The sequence below is a fragment of the Elgaria multicarinata genome, chromosome 1 (genome assembly GCF_023053635.1).
Source record: "Elgaria multicarinata webbii isolate HBS135686 ecotype San Diego chromosome 1, rElgMul1.1.pri, whole genome shotgun sequence".
Lineage (NCBI taxonomy): Eukaryota > Metazoa > Chordata > Lepidosauria > Squamata > Anguidae > Elgaria > Elgaria multicarinata.
This window is the reverse complement of record NC_086171.1, coordinates 191260923-191278615: the sequence shown is the minus strand read 5'-3', so window position 1 is coordinate 191278615 and position 17693 is coordinate 191260923. Positions and strand designations below refer to the sequence as shown.

Here is a 17693-nt window from a genome sequence, read left to right as displayed (position 1 = left end):
AATATACTGTATTTTTTATTTAATTTACAGTAATTGTTTCTAAAGGTGAAACTTTATATATCAGTTAGAATATGCAAATTTTATGCAAATTGACACCCCCTTTTTGGTGATTCATGCCCTCTCTTTTTTGGGGGGATGTGTAGGTAGTCACCCTATGCATATATCACACGAAGAGTGTGCTAATTAAATTTAACAGTTTTATTAATTTATTGATTGATTTTAAAAGGCCTGAATGTCACAGCATTCTCTGCTAAAATATCCATGATGGGATCCTCTGAATATTACTGTTATTTTTATACAGAGAGACATAGCTGTTTTTAATTGGCTTTTATTTAAAATAAATAAATAAATAGAAGAGGTCATGTGGTGTTCCTGCCTCCCGTCTCCCAGCCATCTGCCTGTTCTGTTGTGGTAAAACAAAAGAGCAGGAAAATATTGATCCAGAAGTCATCATCCCTGATTCTCTGAGATATCAGTCAACATGATGAGCACGTGACTTACCCACACCGCTGATTATGTCAGAATGCTCTTTAATCTCCTAGCAGCCCCAGGAGCGCAGAGGGATAGTGTAATATCTATCAGTAAGAATTGCTGAGAGCTAAATTTATCCTGACACCACCTTGGCTTCGATCCAAATGAATCAAATTAGCACTCTCCCCCCCAACAGTGCATATTAAATAGCCTTGCTTATTGCATTCCAGTGTATGGCTTCTGATAAATTCACTACTGGAATCAAATCATTCGATGGTAGTTGATGCATCAGTGAGACACTGGCTTAAACACCAGTGTAAGATTTGTCTTTCAGCTCACTTTGATAACTCACATCCTTTCTGCCTTTTATGTCACAATAACTGGGAAAATACATTGACCTGGTTCGCACGAGAAGCCACCATGGGTGAATTTCCTCATGGGGCTACTTGTTGCGGTGGTGGCCACTATTCTGAATATTAGAGCCATAGCTGGGGTGCACTGTAGCTTGTTATGTGTGAACCCAGCAAGGGTGGGTTCCTGGGGTGGCTAACAAACCACCCACAACCCTAAAACAGCCCATGGGTTCATGTAATGACGAGTGATGGCATGTCCCCAACATGGGTTGAATTTTCAAAATGGCGCCTGGTGCCACAACGATTAACACCACCCGGAAATTCACCCATGATGGCTTCTCATTATGTGCAAAGCGGATCATTATGTTTGCTTGCAAATAGATTCCTCATAACTCACAAAACCAAACCTAACTGACACAGCCAGCGTTAAAGGCAGTCATGGGGCTCATCTACACCTGCAGCCCTTTCGCCAGGTAGGAGGAGTGATTGCGGCTTTTGCCGCTTCCACAATCGGCTCTCACGGGGCACACGTGAGCGAACAGTTCTGCAATTTCAGGAGTGCCGTTGAGGGAGGACGTGTGCCTGTGACAGCGCTTCTGCGTGAGGATTGGGAGAAGTGGGCAGGGCTATGCAGATGACGGGGCTATGGGGCTGGGGTTTTTTAATGACTCATGAGGAATGTGCACAAATGCAAATGCACAGCAATGCATGGGGTGGATAGGAAGTACATCAAATATGCAAGGCTGCACACAGATATGTTTGTGTAAAACAAACAAACCACCTGCACACTCTTGGAGCTAAAACATGCCGATACACATCCAAAACATGGTGAAAATGGCGTCCGTGTCCATCCCCACATGCCTCCGAAACCGCTCCACACTGGCAGCTGTTTGGCTTTTTCCTGAGCCAGGAACTTGCGCCGACCAACAACAGCTTCACGAAGAGAGGACGCACCAGTCTTGGACTTTGGGATTGTGGAGAGAGAGCTGGAAAAAAACATGATAAATCCAGTCAGGGATATCCCAGAATAACTGAGTGGTGGACTCAAGATCACAGTGGCAACAGCTGTGCCTCATGTGGCCTGGTAGGGATGACTTCAATATTATTCTGGAATAAAATACTGGTGTAGACAAGGCCATGGTTGGGCACCTGTTGAGGGCCCACATCCTAGCAGGGCCCCACTGTCAAGGGGACTTGATCCTTCTCTTCACCATGGCAACCTGCCTCTTGCTCTGGACAAGACAATGGTGGTGGTGAGAAGGAGGAGCAGGAGATGCCGCGGCCTACTTGCTCTCTGCCTGTCAAGCAAGCAAGCGGTAGCAATGTTGAGAAAGAGGATGAGAAATAGCATCTGATGGCAATGGCAGTGAGAAGGTGGACTCACTCTGGGAGGGTGGCCCATTGAGGGTGTCTTGCCCAAGGGACCTCCAAAACCTGGAGAGGGCACTACTAATGCAGTGACTATATTATACCTTGGTTTCAATAAGGCTTAAGATCAGTCACACCATCAAGGGCTCTTTCACCTGCATCCTTATATAATTTGTGGTACATGCCATCCCTGACTTTGTCTATTGTAAATGTCTTAATAAACACATACACATAAAATGTGTCTTATTTTTTTCACCACTTTTTTCAACTGCATATTATCAGTTTTCCAACTGCACATTTTTCCCCAACTGCACATTTTGTGTCCAACTGCATACTAAAAAAACAACCTGAAGTCTTGTGCTGATCAATATTTTTGTAAATGACAGAGCAGGGTGGAGAGGGGTACTGATCAAATTTTCAGATGGCACAAAGCTGGGAGGGATAGCTAATACCATTAAAGACAGAATCAAGATTCAAAATGATCTCGACAGGCTGGAACACTGTGCAGAAACCAATAAGATGAAATTCAACAGAGATTAAGGTAAAGTCCCATAAGGACACACACACACACACCAATCAAAGGTGCAGATATAGGATGGGGGAGACCTGATTCACCTGCAGAACATGTAAAAAGAATCTAGATGTGTTAGGACACAATCCAATGCATGTTTAGACAGAAAAAAGACCCACAACTCCTAGCATTCCCCTGCCAGCCAAGCTTTTTTTCTGCCTAAATATGCATAGGATTGTGCCTTTAATGGATCATAAGCCAGCAGTATGATGTGGCTGTTCAACAAGCTAATGCACTCTTTCGCTGCATTAACAGATGCATAGTGTTCAGATCATGGGTTGTAGTAGTTCCATTCCGTTCTGCGTTGATCAGCCCCCCCCCTCCCCAAGAATATTATGTCCTGTTCCGGGTGCCGCATTTTAAGAAGGATATGAACAAACTGGATCATGTCCAAAGACGGGCAACCAGGATGGAAGTCGTATGAGGAACACTTGAAAGAACTGGGTACGTTTAGTCTAGAGAAGAGAAGATTGAGAGATGTAATAGCAGTCTTCATTGCATTTCAGGACATCAAGTTACAAAAGTCTCCATTGACACTAATGGAGTCGTTTTTCCTTTTCCTTTCGGCTCCTGTGAAGGTGGGGTGTCCACTGGAGAAATGGCGGGGTAATAATTCTCTTCTCCCTGCCATTCCACACTTTGCAAGTGCTTCTACATTCTTGATATATTAGAGCTAACAAACTGTTTGGCAACACACACACACACACACACAAACGCACTAATTACTTGAAGGATGTACAATTTTGCATTTAAAACTCACTTAAATCATAGCCCCATTATGACAGCAGCCATAAAATGGAGATTAACTCTGCTGCCCCGATGCTAAGCACGCTTTCTTGGGAACAAGCACAGTTTGGTTGTTGAAAAGCAGAATATATTTTAAAATAAAAAATAATAAAATGAGGAGCTGTAACCATGTACATGCCTTGCTGCCCCTCCCTCCAAATAAAATATTTTCAAAAATAAGAGAGAAAGGTTGCTGTGGTGAGTCCCTGTGGGTCCATGCTGGCCCCAATGCTGACGCTGGGCCTTGTTTGCCACTGCCCCCCATCACCTGCTGCTCCCCAGGTGATCATTTGAGGCTGGACTTCGGTCCCAATTATTTATTTATTTATTTGTTTATTTAAATAGCACCATCAATGTACATGGTGCTGTACAGAGTAAAACAGTAAATAGCAAGACCCTGCCGCATAGGCTTACATTCTAATAAAATCATAGTAAAGCAATAAGGAGGGGAAGAGAATGCAAACAGGCACTGGGTAGGGTAAACAGGCACAGGGTATCATAGCGGTGTGCCCAGGTACACCCCAGTGTCTCAAGCAATAAGCTCCAAATTGAGTAGGGGCATTGAGTAGGGATCCAGATGCAGTGGGAACAGTCCTCCAGCTGCCCTCTGGCTGCTTCGCTGCCCCCCCCCCCCATGGCACCCCGTTGCTTTCAGCGGCAGGAGTAAAAAGAAATCACTCTTCCGGGAGCTTCACTGCTGGGAGCCGCACGTCAAAGAGGCCAGGAGGAGGGCCCCAGGGGGTTATATCACCTTGTAAGCCCTTTCTCTGGCCAGTGTCACCAAGAAACCCCACCAATGCCCCACCTGCAATGACCCTCCCCTGGGTGCACATCCTGATGAAATGTGCTGTGCACGCTTATGGTCCCAATGTTCAGTTGTAGTTGTACCACAATTCTCCTGTACACCCTGCTGAATGCAGAATGCACTCATGGGACGTATTGTAATGCTGTCTATGATGTGGGATTGCCTTTACAGTTTGGAAACTTCAGCTGGTATAAAACACAGCTTCCAGGACGCTGTGTGTATGTGGGCGGGGTGCTGGTGGTAGTCTGACATTCAAATCATGTGACACCAATATAGTACCAGTTTCATTGGGTGACTCTTTGTTTCTGGGCTGTTTAAAGTGTGGGTTTTGACCTTTACAGCTCCAAATGATTTGGGACCATGTTATTTGAAAGGCTGCCTGCACCCACTTGAACATGTACATCCCTGTGAGATTGGTCTCAGAGGGCTCATCTACACCAAGCAGGATATTCCACTATGAAATCAGTATATAAAAGGCAGGAGCCACACTACTGATTTGTAGCAGTATTAAAGTGCACTGAGAACTGTTGGGGTCCATGACACATACCATATACCGCTTTCATACCATTTTCATAGTGTTATATTCTGCTTGGTGTAGATGTGTCAACGGGCCCCAACAGTTGTCAGTGCACTTCAGTACCACTATAAAGCAGTAGTGTGGCTCCTGCCTTTTATATACTTCTTTCATAGTGGAATATCCTGCTTGGTGTAGATGAGCCCAGAGACAAAGCTTTTTAGGTCACCACTAAGAATCATCAGATTGCTGGGTACTCCTGCCTTTTCAGTGGTGGCTCCACAACTTTGGAACTCACTTCCCAAGGAAGTGCCACACATCTGTTTAAAATTGGTTAGATATATGTGCGTCTGCTGTCTGTTTCTATGTGAATGTATATATACATACATACATACATACATACATTATGCATAATGTAGAATGGCTTTTAAGTTTTGCAGACCGCCCAGAGGGCTTCGGCTAACGGCCGGTAGAGCACTGTAATAAATGAAAATGAAATCAGGAGCGGGCGGAGAAAAAGAGTCCGTAAAGCATCCCGAGGGCAGCTTCGGCTGAATGGCTGGAGGGAAAGGAAGAAGCGGAGAGCACCCAGTTGCCTTCCTCCGGCACGCCGGAGGCGTGTCTTCCAAGAGCGCAACCGCCGACGCCGGCGCCGCCTGCCTCTCGCCCTCGCCCCGGCGCTGGGAGGCGGAGGCGTGGCCCCGTCCAGCAAGTCCCTGCGGCGGGAGCACGCGGGTCGCGGCGACGGCCTGCCTGCCTTCCTCCCTTGCATCCGAGGCAGCCTTTCGGCCGCACGCCGGCGGCTGCAATCGCAGCAGGTGGGAGCTGAAGCCCGTTGCGAGGAGGAGGAGGAGGGACGGACCCGCCGCCGGTACCCGGCTCCAGGCGCTGGCGCGCGCACAAGAGCAGCCGCCGCCGGGAGCCGATGCGCTGGAGCTGGGCACCCGCCGGTGGGCGTCGCGCGCGGGACGGGAGGCGAACGCTGGCAGGCGTCGGTAGCGGCCCAGGGCGTGCTGGGGCCAGGCGCCTGCCCGTGGCTCGCAGGGGAGCGATGCCGGCAGGGCGGCCGGGGCCCGGGGAGGCCAGCTGCGCCGCGTAGCAGGGTCGCGCCGCCCGCGCGGGGCCATGCGGGACCCCGGCTGATGCCCCCTGCCCGGGGCAGCCCGCTCCTCGCCATGAAGCGGCAGAACCTGCGCACGGTCTCGCTGATCGTCTGCGTTTTCTCCTACCTGCTGGTGGGCGCCGCCGTCTTCGATGCGCTCGAGTCCGAGGCCGAGATCGGCCACAAGCGTCTCCTGGAGCAGAAGCGCAGCGATCTCCGCAGGAAGTACCGCTTCACGGCCGAGGACTACCGGGAGTTCGAGCGGCTGGTGCTGCGGGCCGAGCCCCACCGAGCGGGCCGGCAGTGGCGGTTCGCCGGCTCCTTCTATTTCGCCATCACGGTCATCACTACCATCGGTGAGTGTGGAGCGCGCCGGGCACCTGGCTCCCCTCCCCCGTTGGCCACGAGGCGGCGGGACGAAAGTCACCCCACCCCGCCCCCGCCCTGGCCGTTCATTTAGTGTCATTTTTAAACCAACCCACTAGTGGCTTGGGCCAGGCTTATCCTCTGTCTCTCTAGGGAGAGGTGTAGATTGGTTCTCCATAGTAAGAACAGAAGAAGAGCCATGCTGGATCAGACCAAGGGTCCATCCAGTCCAGCACTCTGACCAGCTGTCGACCAGGAACCCACAAGCAGGACACAGGTGCAACAGCACCCTCCCGCCCATATTCCCCAGCAACTGGTTTATAGAGGCTTATTGCCTCAGATACTGGAGGTAGCACATAGCCATCAGGGCTAGTAGCCATTGAAAGCCTTCTTTTCCAGGAATGTATCCAACCCCCTTCTAAAGCCATCCAAATTGGTGGCCATCACTACATCTTGTGGTAGTGAATTCCATAGTTTAACTATGCGCTGCGTGAAGAAGTCCTTCCTTTTATCGGTTCTGAATCTCCCACAAGAGCTTCATGGGATGACCCCGGGTTCTAATATTGTGAGAGAGGGTGAAAAATGTCTCCCTACTAGTCATGGCAAAGTGCAACCTCTAGTATCAGAGGCAGTAAGCCTGTATACGCTAGTTACTGGGGAGCATGGGTGAGAGGGTGCTGTATCCTGCTTGTGGGATTCCCGTGGGCAGCTGGTTGGTTGGCCACTGTGTGAACAGAATGTTGGATTAGATGGACCCTTGGTCTGATCCAGCAGGGCTCTTTTTGTGTTCTTATCCACATTCTCCACACCATGCATCATTTTGTACACCTCTGTCATGTCTCCCCTCACCCTCCTTTTCCCCTAAGCTAAATAAACCTAGCTATTGTAGCCTTCCCTCATAGGGGAGATGCGCCAGCCCCTTGATCATTTTAATTGCCCTTTTCTGCACTTTTTCCAGACCTACAATATCTGCTTTTCTTAGAATTCCAACGGCCTATTTCTGTGTGTGAAATATACAAAGCAAGAGTGCATCTTTGCAGTCTCTTAGGACTTAGCCTGCCTCAAGCAGACCTTGCCCTTTTTAAACTATGTAGATTGAATATGTAGGAGGGGAGCTCGAACAGACTTTCATCCATTCATTGGCTCTGTGGGTACAGAGCTTATACACATACAACTTGTAGAGGTAGCAACTCCATGCTTTTGTTTTATTTCATTTATTTACTGTACTTTCAAACTGCTGAATAACTGAAGTTCTCTGGGCAGTGTACAATACATTACAAACATCAAGTGCAAACAATAAAACAGCACAGAATAAAATCCAGATAAATCCAGCAGCAAAGAATAAATCCAGCATATAAAACCCAATTAAGAACCAGCAGCAGAATAAAGTGCTAGAAGCACTAACAGATCTTAAAATGCCAAGGAGACTTAAAAGGTCTTTGCCTGGTACCAAAAAGTCCATAACGTAGGCACCAGGTGAGTCTCCCTGTCGAGAGCATTCCACAAACGGTGCCACCACTGAAAAGCCCTTTCTATAGGTTTCCAGGTCCAGTCAATCTGCTTTTCATATGGGGTTCTGGATCAAATGGAGAGAGTCTACATGCTTACAAATTGTGCACACATGAATGTGTGGAGAACAGGAATGGCAGCAGCAGGTGCGATCTTGCCCTCCCCCCCCCTCCCCACATATCCAGCTTACACCATTTCTGTTTGCATGGAAAGGGCTCCCCTGAGTTAGACATTCTGGTTTAAGAATATAACAAGCACCTTGCTGGATTAAACTAAAGTCCATGTTGTCCAGCATTCTTTGTGAGAATCCCACATCCAGCAAGCCACAGGTAGTCCACTGAAAATTGGCCAGTGGGTCCACCAGTACAGAGGAGGCTGTCTAATGGTAAGCTAGACCCTTGGTCCATCTAATCCAGTATTGTCAGCAGATCTTGAAAGTTTCAAGCAGGATACCTTCAATCCCCAGCACCTGGAGATGCTGGGGATTGAACCTGGCTCTACCACTGAGCTATGTACCACTGAGCGCTCTACCACTGATTCCTTCCATCATAGGCCATGGTAGACCATGGGTTCACTCGAGCTGGTCGCCACCAGAGCCAGATTTCAACCAGGGTGTTGCCTTGTTGGCTGTTTTCTCATCCTTAGAATGTGTGCTGGTGTCACTATAATAAAATGTACATCTGAGTATGTACAGAGTGCCTTCAGTACTGCATTACCACAACCCACTTCCAACCACCTGGAATTTGGGGACATGGCTTCCCTGGCAAAGGGCAGGACTTCCAAAGCAAGTGTGCAGCCCAGTGCCGTTCATTTTAGAAATGCAGCATCCGACAACCAACTCCCTTCAAGCACATCCACACTGGCACCCAATCTTCAGGAGAATTAGGAGACTTGCAGCACAAACCTATTTACATGTTCTACTCAGCTCTGCTGAGATCAATGAGGCTTACTCCCAGATAAGCGTGTATTAGCAGCCTTCCCCAACTTGGTGCTTTTCAGATGTTTCAGACTACAGCTCCCATCATCCCCAGCCAGTGGTCAGGAATACTGGGAGTTGTAGTCCAGCACTTCTGGAGGACACCAGGTTGGGGAAGGCTGGGGTATAGGATTGCAGCCTTAACCTCCCATTGGCCTCTCGGTACTGCGGCATGAGTTGCCACCGTCGTACTGGACTCTGGCCTTTTGCAGCCCCACAGTAACAAACCCCCCAGCCACCCCCCACCTGATTGTGAGCAATACATCGCCCGTGTGTTTGGATGTCTCCTCTGTCTTCGGCACTCCCAGCATCCCTGGTTCTTGCCTGATCTGCTCCCTTTACGTGACGTCAGTGAAGAAGAGCTAAGAGCGTGAAGATCAACAATAGGCGCTTAGGCGTGCTTACTACTTCTTTCCGCCCTGTATCTACTCCTTCCCCAATGGTTTTGGGTAACTTGCAATCACAACATTATCTTAACACCCACAGAACTAGCGTGCTAAATTGCAGAAAGGGTGCATTTTAATAGCCGTCCATAAAGTGCAGATGACGTTTGTTTGGGCCACTTCCCCCCCACCCCCCATTAATTATTTTCTTGAGCCTTTATAGAAAAAAGGACATTTGAAAACTCATTGCGGTAAGGCAGAAGCACAATAGTTCAATAACAACTCCCCTCTTGTCCCATTATAAAAGCAATTGCTTCGTTTCCAGCAAATATAACATCTATTTACAGTACACGCATCCAGGTCGTGCATCTTTAACTGTCTGTTCTTTGTACAAAAACAATTGGCATCAATGATGTACATTTACACAAGGGAAAATGAGAACCAAAATGAGCAGGAGGGAGTCCTGGCAACTTACCGTGCCGTTGCACTTGCCAAAACCAGTGGGCATTTGGCATAGTTCGTAGGCATGCCAAGCTGTCATTAGAGAGATGCTGCAGCCATGGCATGCCAACCCACGGTGCCAAGTTCTGCGCAACGTGCTTTCATCAGCATCCATCCTTTTGTCCTCTTGTTGACTTCCTCTCCAGGGTAAGAAACTAGCATCCAGAGGTGGCCTTACCATGAGAAAAGGTGAGGCGGCTCCTGGGTGAACTTAATAGGCAGGAGATAAGAGGGTGGTTCCTCTTGTGGATTTGTAAGTGGTTAAAGAACAAGAAGTAGAGAGTGGGAAGAAGTCGACAGTTTTCCAAACTGAGGGATGTAAACAGGGGTTTTCCAAGAAGCTTTATTGGGACCAGTGTTTTTTGAACTCGTTCATAAGAGCCAGTGTGGTGTAGTGGGAAGAAAACTGGACTGGGAGTTGGGGGATCTGGGTTCTAGGGCTTTCTCAGCCATGAAGCTAACTGGGTGACTTTGGGACAGTCGTTGTTGTTGTTGTTATATATATATCCCACCTTTTGTCCAATGCTGGGCCTCAAGGCGGCATTACAAAATTTGAAACATATACATTTAAAACTTATAAATATTAAAACATTTAAACATTTAAAATGACAGTTTTAAAAGTCCTTGGCACAGACAGAGATCCCGATTATTCGCCAGAGGCCTGCTGGAACAAAAAAGTCTTTGCCTGCCTCCTAAAGCACGTCAAGGAGGGAGCCAGTCTAGCTTCCCTGGGAAGAGAGTTCCAGAGCACTGGAGCAGCCACCGAGAAGGCCCTCTCCCATGTTCCCACCAGGCGTGCCTGTGATGGTGGTGGGACTGAGAGAAGGGCCTCCCCTGAAGATCTTAAAGCAGGGGCAGGCTTTTAAGGGAGAATACGATCTTTCAGATAACCTGGACCCGAGTCGTATAAGGCTTTATAGGTCAATATGGGGTGAGCAGCAAGGTGGCCAAATTTACAGATGGCAGCAACTTATTCAGGGTGGTAAAAAAACAAAAACATTACAAACAACCTCACAAGGATCACCTCCAACCTGGGTGGTTAGACAATAAAATGGCAAATGCGATAGCTGTAAAGTGAAGCACATTAGGGCAAAAAAATTTTCCCTAACTTTACATACACATGGCTGTGACTGACCAGGAAACTGTCATGGTAGATAACTCAGATTTAATGTTGGAGTTGATTAGGACAGGGATCAAAAATAAAACTGCCAGGACCATAATGCTTTTATATAAATCTATGATGCAAGTACAGTTGGAAGGCTTTCGTCACTACATCTCAAAAAGGATAGTGTAGAGCTGGAAAAGGTGCAGAAAAGGGCAGTCAAAATGATCAGAGAGCCGCTACCAGTCCTCTTGGGGAAAATGTAACAACTTTGGGGGAATTTTAGTTTAGGGTGGCTGGAGCGTGTTCAGAGGAGGGCAACCAGGATGATCAGGGGTCTGGAAACAAAGCCCTATGAAGGGAGACTGAAAGAACTGGGCATGTTTAGCCTGGAGAAGAGAAGATTGAGGGGAGACATGATAGCACTCTTCAAATACTTAAAAAGTTGTCACACAGAGGAGGGCCAGGATCTCTTCTCGATCCTCCCAGAGTGCAGGACACAGAATAACGGGCTCAAATTAAAGGAAGCCAGATTCCAGCTGGACATCAGGAAAAACTTCCTGACTGTTAGAGCAGTGCAACGGTGGAATCAGCTACCTAGGGAGGTTGTGGGCTCTCCCACACTAGAGGCTTTCAAGAGGCAGCTGGACAAGCATCTGTCAGGGATGCTTTAGGGTGGATTCCTGCATTGAGCAGGGGGTTGGACTCGATGGCCTTGTAGGCCCCTTCCAGCTGTGCTATTCTATGATTCTATGAAGGACAGGTAATACTGTAAGGCTTACGGTATTATACATGGCGTGGAGAAAATGGATAAAGAGAGGTTTTTCTCCCTCTCTCACGAAACTAGAACTTAGGGTTGCCAAATGAAGCTGAATAGTGAGAAGATTTGGGAGACACAAAAGGAAGTACTTCTTCACTCAGGATATAGTTAAACTCTGGAATTTGCTACCACATGATGTAGTGATGGCCAGCGAGCTGGATGGCTTGAAAAGAGTATTAGACAAATTCATGGAAGATAAAGCTATCAATGGCCCTTTCCACAACCATGGGCCTTCAGGGAGGGAGGGGGAACGATCCTGGACTTACCTGCTTCCGGGATCGTCCCTGGGCATCCAAATGGAAGAGCGACGTCCCAGAAAGGAAGAGGGACGCCACACCCACCATTTTTAAAAAACAAAACGAAACAGGAGCTGGAGGGCAATTGCACCCCAGTGAAAAGTGTGTGTGTGTGTGTATGTATGTGTGTGTGTGTGTATATATATCCTAACCTCTCTCCCCCCTCGATGTCCCTGGACTCCCCCCAGCCTGGCTCCTTCCTTCTGCTGACCCCCACTACTCGCGGGGAGGAGGAAAGAAGTTGGGACTGGCACCCACACCACCTACAGTCCTCGGGATCGTCCCAGGACCGCAGGTAAAACCAGGATAACTGCGGTCTCGGTTATCCCGGGGAAATGGAGGGATCGCCCCAGCCTACTCCTGGGATCCCCTGTGCATTATTTGGATGCACAGGGATGATCCAGGGATGATTCTGGGAAAAATCCAAGGTGTGAAAAGGTCCAATGACTACTTGTCATGATGACTATATACTACCTCCAGCATCACAGGTAGTATCCCTCTTAATATCAATTGTTGAAGAACATGAGTGGAAGGGTGCAGTTGCACTCACGTCCTGATCATAGGCATCTCGTTGGCCACTGTGGGAAACAGGATGCTGCTGGACTAAATAAGCCTTTGGTTCGATCCAGTACAGTTACGTTCTTATGGATGGCCATAGTGGTTGGTTCTGGGTGCTATTGAGGGTGGCACGGACAGATGTGACCCATAGATATCCACTGACAAGTTCTCCTGGTCATGAATGTAGAACTATGCAAGTACACAAATTCTTTTGTCCAGTTTCCATTTATTGCAAAGAGACGTTTACAGGAGAATATCAGTGGATTGTGTCCCTTGTTAATTTTAGAAAGGGGTGTTATTATTATTTTTGCTTCAGCCCCCAAAATGAACTCACCTGCGTCCAGTCTGTTGGACTCTCATTCCACTGCTGCCTGCCCCCACTCATTGGGCCACAGGAACTTCCTTTGAGGCTCAGCAACACCCGATGAGTGCTTGGCAGCCATCCTCCCTCGCTCCAGAAATTACTCCTCTCCCTGTTGCATAAATGGAGGCCGTAAAAGCCTCATTTACGCAATGAGGGAAATGCGCAATTTCCATAGCCTCCATTGTGCACAACAATGTGTGGAGAATGTGAATAGGGAGACATTTTTCTCCCTCTCTTAAAATACTAAAACCCGAGGTCATCCCATGAAGCTGATTGGTGGGAGATTCAGGACAAATAAAAGGAAGAACTTCTTCACACAGGGCGTAGTTAAATTATGGAACTCACTACTGCAAAATGTGGCGATGGCCACCAATTTGGATGGCTTTAAAAAGGGGATGGATAAATTCCTGGAGGAAAAGGCTATTAATGGCTACTAGCCCTGGTGGTTATGTGCTACCTCCAGTATCCGAGGCAGTACATCTGTGTGCACAAGCTGCTGGGGAACATGGGTGGGAGGGTGGTGTTGCACCATGTCCTGCTTTGCTGGTCCCTGGCCCACAGCTGGCTGGCCACTGGGTGAACAGAGTGCTGGACTAGATAGACCCTTGGTCTGATCCAGCATGGTACTTCTTATGTTCTAATGGAGGCTCTAGAAACTGCCTTTCCCTTTGTTGGGTAAATGGGGCCTTTATTTCCCACAATGGAGTGAAATACGTGATTTCTGGAGCTTCCATTATGGCACACAATGGAGGCTCCAGACAAGGGCAGACAGCTGCCGAGTGCTTGTCAGGCCTTATGGGCACTCAAAGCACAGGTCTGGGGGCACCCAACTGGACGCATGCGTGGACGCAGGGGAGTCCATTGGACTCCCAGACTCCGTTTGGCAGCCACGGCATCCCTCCCTGCAAAATCGCTTGTGCTGGCCCTGGTGTCATGATAGAGTTATGAGAACTAAGTCTTTCAATGCATAGGAGTTTGCCCTCTTCCCACCACTCTCTTTCAATGCATAGGAGTTTGCCCTTTTCCCACCACTCTCTTTCAGTGCATAGGAGTTTGCCCTCTTCCCACCACTCTCTTTCAATGCATAGGAGTTTGCCCTCTTCCCACCACTCTCTTCAGCTACTGCCAGCGTTACAATTTCTATTGTTGGATTTTATTTTATCTTATCGCCTACAACCTTTTCATGTGTGTAACTTGAGTGCAAAACCTATGCTGGCTAGAATGGAGAAGGTTTAATCGCTTCATAACTTCCTTGGTTGTTTTTATTTTTATAGAACTCCTACATTCTGTAGATTAAAGTTTCCCAAGGTGCAGACAAGGTCACCATGGCAGCAGATTGGGTGTGTGTGAGAGAGAGACAGAGATACCTTGTGGGGTCAAATGCAAGGTGCTTTGTTTATTCATTGCACTTAATTCCACACTTTCCTCTAAACACAAAGCGGTTTTAATTATATAATTATATAATTAAATTATAATAATTTAATTACATAATTAAATATATAATTTATTTAATTATATGATTAAATTTAATTAATTATATATTAATTAATTTAATTGATTATATAATTAAATTATAATTGTAATTATTTAATTATATAAAAATGCAATAAATAAATAAATAAATAACTTTACATGTGTTTTCCAGTTGATTTTTGATCTAGATTGTTTACAGAACCATCACACACTTTTAGACTATTCTCTGGTCTCATCCTTCTTGTAACATCTAAGATCTGACAATCAGATGATGCTAGATAGTTTCTTTAAAGAAAGGGTTAGATCTTATTTATTTTTAAAGTTTCTAATCTACATTTCCAAGAAAAGTGCCCAAGGCAGACTTCAAAATCCATAACAGTCCATTTGGAGTTCAATGAATATTGTGTTAAAAATCCATACAATAAAACAAACTGTAGATTACCATACAAATCAGCAACCTAAACCCACAATCTAGTGATTCAGTAAAACAGTAATAATAGTAAATCATTGCTGTTTAGTTTTCCATGTTTTTGATTAGCTTTCTAAATATTTGAAACATGTAGTCTAGTGTGCTTCTCTGGTGGGGATCTAGTGAACCCTTCTACATGGAAAGCAAGGTTAAAGCAAGTACAGGCTCTTACCGTTTCAAGATGTAAACAGGCTTGAAACGGTAAGAGTCTGTACTTGCTTTCTCTTGAACGAAGCTTTTGAAGAACCTTGCTGTCGGGCATCACCAAATTTCTTCTTCCTTTGAAGCAGTCTCATTGTAATCTACGGTCTAGTCAAGAATGTTGACTTAGGGGTATCAGTCTGAGAAGGCCAAGAAGCTTACCTGATGGTTCTGCAACGTTGTCATTGGGCATAAAGAATTCCATACTTGTTTTCCAAGCGTGCCATACCATGGGATATGTGGGAGTGGTGATTGTGCTGTGTGTCTTAATGGTGATCAAGTTTGGAAAAGTGGAAACTAAGTTGTGCTTGGAGTTGGGCAAACACTTAACACTTATGTGCACTATGTATGATTTATTGGCCCAAAGTGTTTCCAGTCCATTGCCACCTCTTAGGGGACAATTGGTTTAATTTATTCCAAGGATGACCAAAACAGTCATACTATCTCAGAAGAACTGTGGAAGGTCAGCTTTGGCCATCCTTTGAATGGATTAAACCAGTTGCCCCTGAAGAAGAGCCGTGACTCAGTAGACTCAAACTTCGTTGGGCCAATAAATGATTCCTCAGAGCTCCTTTCGAGGTCTCCTCTCTCCTCATGTTTGTATTGGTGCCCTCTCTTCTTTCCTTCTTTCTATCATTTATATGCCCAGGCTGTAAGCCATCCTTTCCCAACCATGAGTCCCCAGATGATGATGGACTGCAACTCCTATCATCTCTTGAGATTCTGGTCCTTCAAAAGCAGGTGAGACAGCATCTTCTTTTCATGGTGCATCATGCTGTACAAAGTCAGGCTGTGTAACCTAGAGGAACATCCAGTCCTTGAGACCAGTAATTATATCGTGCATCACTTATCATTCTTTGTCCCTGAGGAGCAATACAATGGCCAGAAATAGGCATTACCCTGTAAGTTCTTGACATAGTTCTTCCCCTTCCTATTGCTTTAAGATTCACTCTAAATAATGCTTATCTCTCCCCCCCTGCCCCACATCACCTTCTTTTGCTGTAGGTTATGGGCATGCTGCTCCTGGAACCGATGCTGGCAAAGTTTTCTGCATGTTCTATGCAATCCTTGGCATCCCTCTCACCCTGGTCATGTTCCAAAGTCTTGGTGAGCGCATGAACATTCTAGTCCGGATGGTGCTGAAGAAAATTAAGCGGTGCCTGGGCATGAGGCAGCCGACAGTCTCCATGAAAAACATGGTGGTGGTTGGCTTCCTCTCCTGCATGGGAACACTGGGCATTGGGGCAGCTGCCTTCTCCTATTTCGAAGGCTGGACATTCTTCCATGCCTTTTATTACTGCTTCATCACATTGACCACCATTGGGTTTGGAGACTTCGTGGCCCTGCAGAAACACGAAGCTTTGCAAAAGAAGCCCCCTTACGTCGCCTTTAGCTTCATGTACATTCTTGTGGGCTTGACGGTGATCGGGGCATTCCTGAACTTAGTCGTCTTTCGGTTTCTGATCATGAACTCGGAAGACGAGAGGCGGGACGAAGAAGAGAGGGCGTCTTTGAGGAGAACCAAGAATTACATCAACCTGAAACCCAGGGAGGAAAATCGGAGCAGGAACGAGATCCTGCTCCCCATTGAAGACCGGACCAGTCAAATGAACCTCATCCCGTTGATCCAAGAAGATGCCGAGAGGCAGCGGGGCAAGTCTTCAAGTTCCACCCCGAGAGTCCCTTCCTTCTGCAACTGCCTATGTTACAGGCCGCGGCTGAGCAGGAGCCCAGATCCTCCCCACCCAGAAGCCTTCAATTGCCATACGAATCTCGTTTATTATAATTCGATTTCTTACAAAATCATGGAAGTCTCCCTGGGTGGTAAGGAGCCCACCGGCTTGTCTTCCCCCAGGAGCACTCTATCATCCAGTAGCCCCAGCTGCCGGGAGCACGGTCGACTCCGGAGGAAGTCTATCTGAAACGTGCATGCTCCTTTGGACCTTTTTATGGTTCATTTTTACTCTGAGCTGTGTTCCTTTGCCGAACTTGTCTTTTGATGATAAATGATTAACTGAGACGTTGTGATTCGGCCTCCTCCTTCTCCCCCTCTCTTTTGCAGGCGTGCTCTGTAATGGCCACCAACGCACGGTGCTGCCAACTCCGTAATGCGCTGCCTGAGCGATGCTTTTTAAATACGAATGGTGAATCATAGTTTCTCCTGGCCGCATATGTCACAGCGTTTGCATTGGAAGTCAAGTGTTCGGGTGTGTGTGTGTTAAATAATAGAACTCCACAGTGCATCAGAGTTGCTGTGTCATCTGAAGAAATCCCTAATTATTCCCTTGGGGGAATGTATAGATAATGCTCAGTGACATCATTGCAGCCCATTTTCTAGGCTTATTCTGGCTTGGCTCCCATACTGTAGGAGCGCACCTCCTACATCAGTGGGGAGCAGATTTCAAGCTCATGGGGGTCTGCTTTTTTTAGAACCCCCAAAACTGCTAATCGAAGCCTGGTGTAAAAGACATACACTTAAAAAAAAAAATCTGAGCCCCGCAATTTGTTTTGAGCACCAGAAGTGGATGGAGCTCACAGTCTTTCCACACAAAAATCCACTCCTGGTTATCCTAAGCCAGGTGTTGGCAAGGTGCCCTCCAGATGTTTTGTACTTCAACTCCCAAAAGCCCCAGCCGGCGTGGCTAAAGTTCAGGGATTGTGGGAGGTGAGGGGCCCAACATCTGGAGGGCCTTGGTTTGCCTACT

The 17693-nt window shown here is 47.1% G+C and overlaps 1 protein-coding gene across 1 annotated transcript; it reads left to right on the top strand.

The window, feature by feature from the left end:
* The first annotated feature begins 6043 nt into the window (after positions 1–6043).
* KCNK15 (potassium two pore domain channel subfamily K member 15) lies at positions 6044–17029 on the top strand. Its single transcript, XM_063120227.1, has 2 exons — positions 6044–6326; positions 15994–17029. Exons 1-2 carry the CDS (start codon positions 6044–6046, stop codon positions 16908–16910), a joined length of 1200 nt encoding a protein of 399 aa, XP_062976297.1. The 3' UTR covers positions 16911–17029.
* The last annotated feature ends 664 nt before the right edge of the window (positions 17030–17693 follow it).

What these genes read in the sequence shown, in the direction of transcription:
- KCNK15 (XM_063120227.1), top strand. Translation starts at nt 6,044, where the DNA reads ATGAAGCGGCAGAACCTGCGCACGGTCTCGCTGATCGTCTGCGTTTTC. An exon ending in CACGGTCATCACTACCATCG is followed by an intron (nt 6,327 to 15,993) that starts GTGAGTGTGGAG and finishes CTTTTGCTGTAG; the next exon opens with GTTATGGGCATGCTGCTCCT.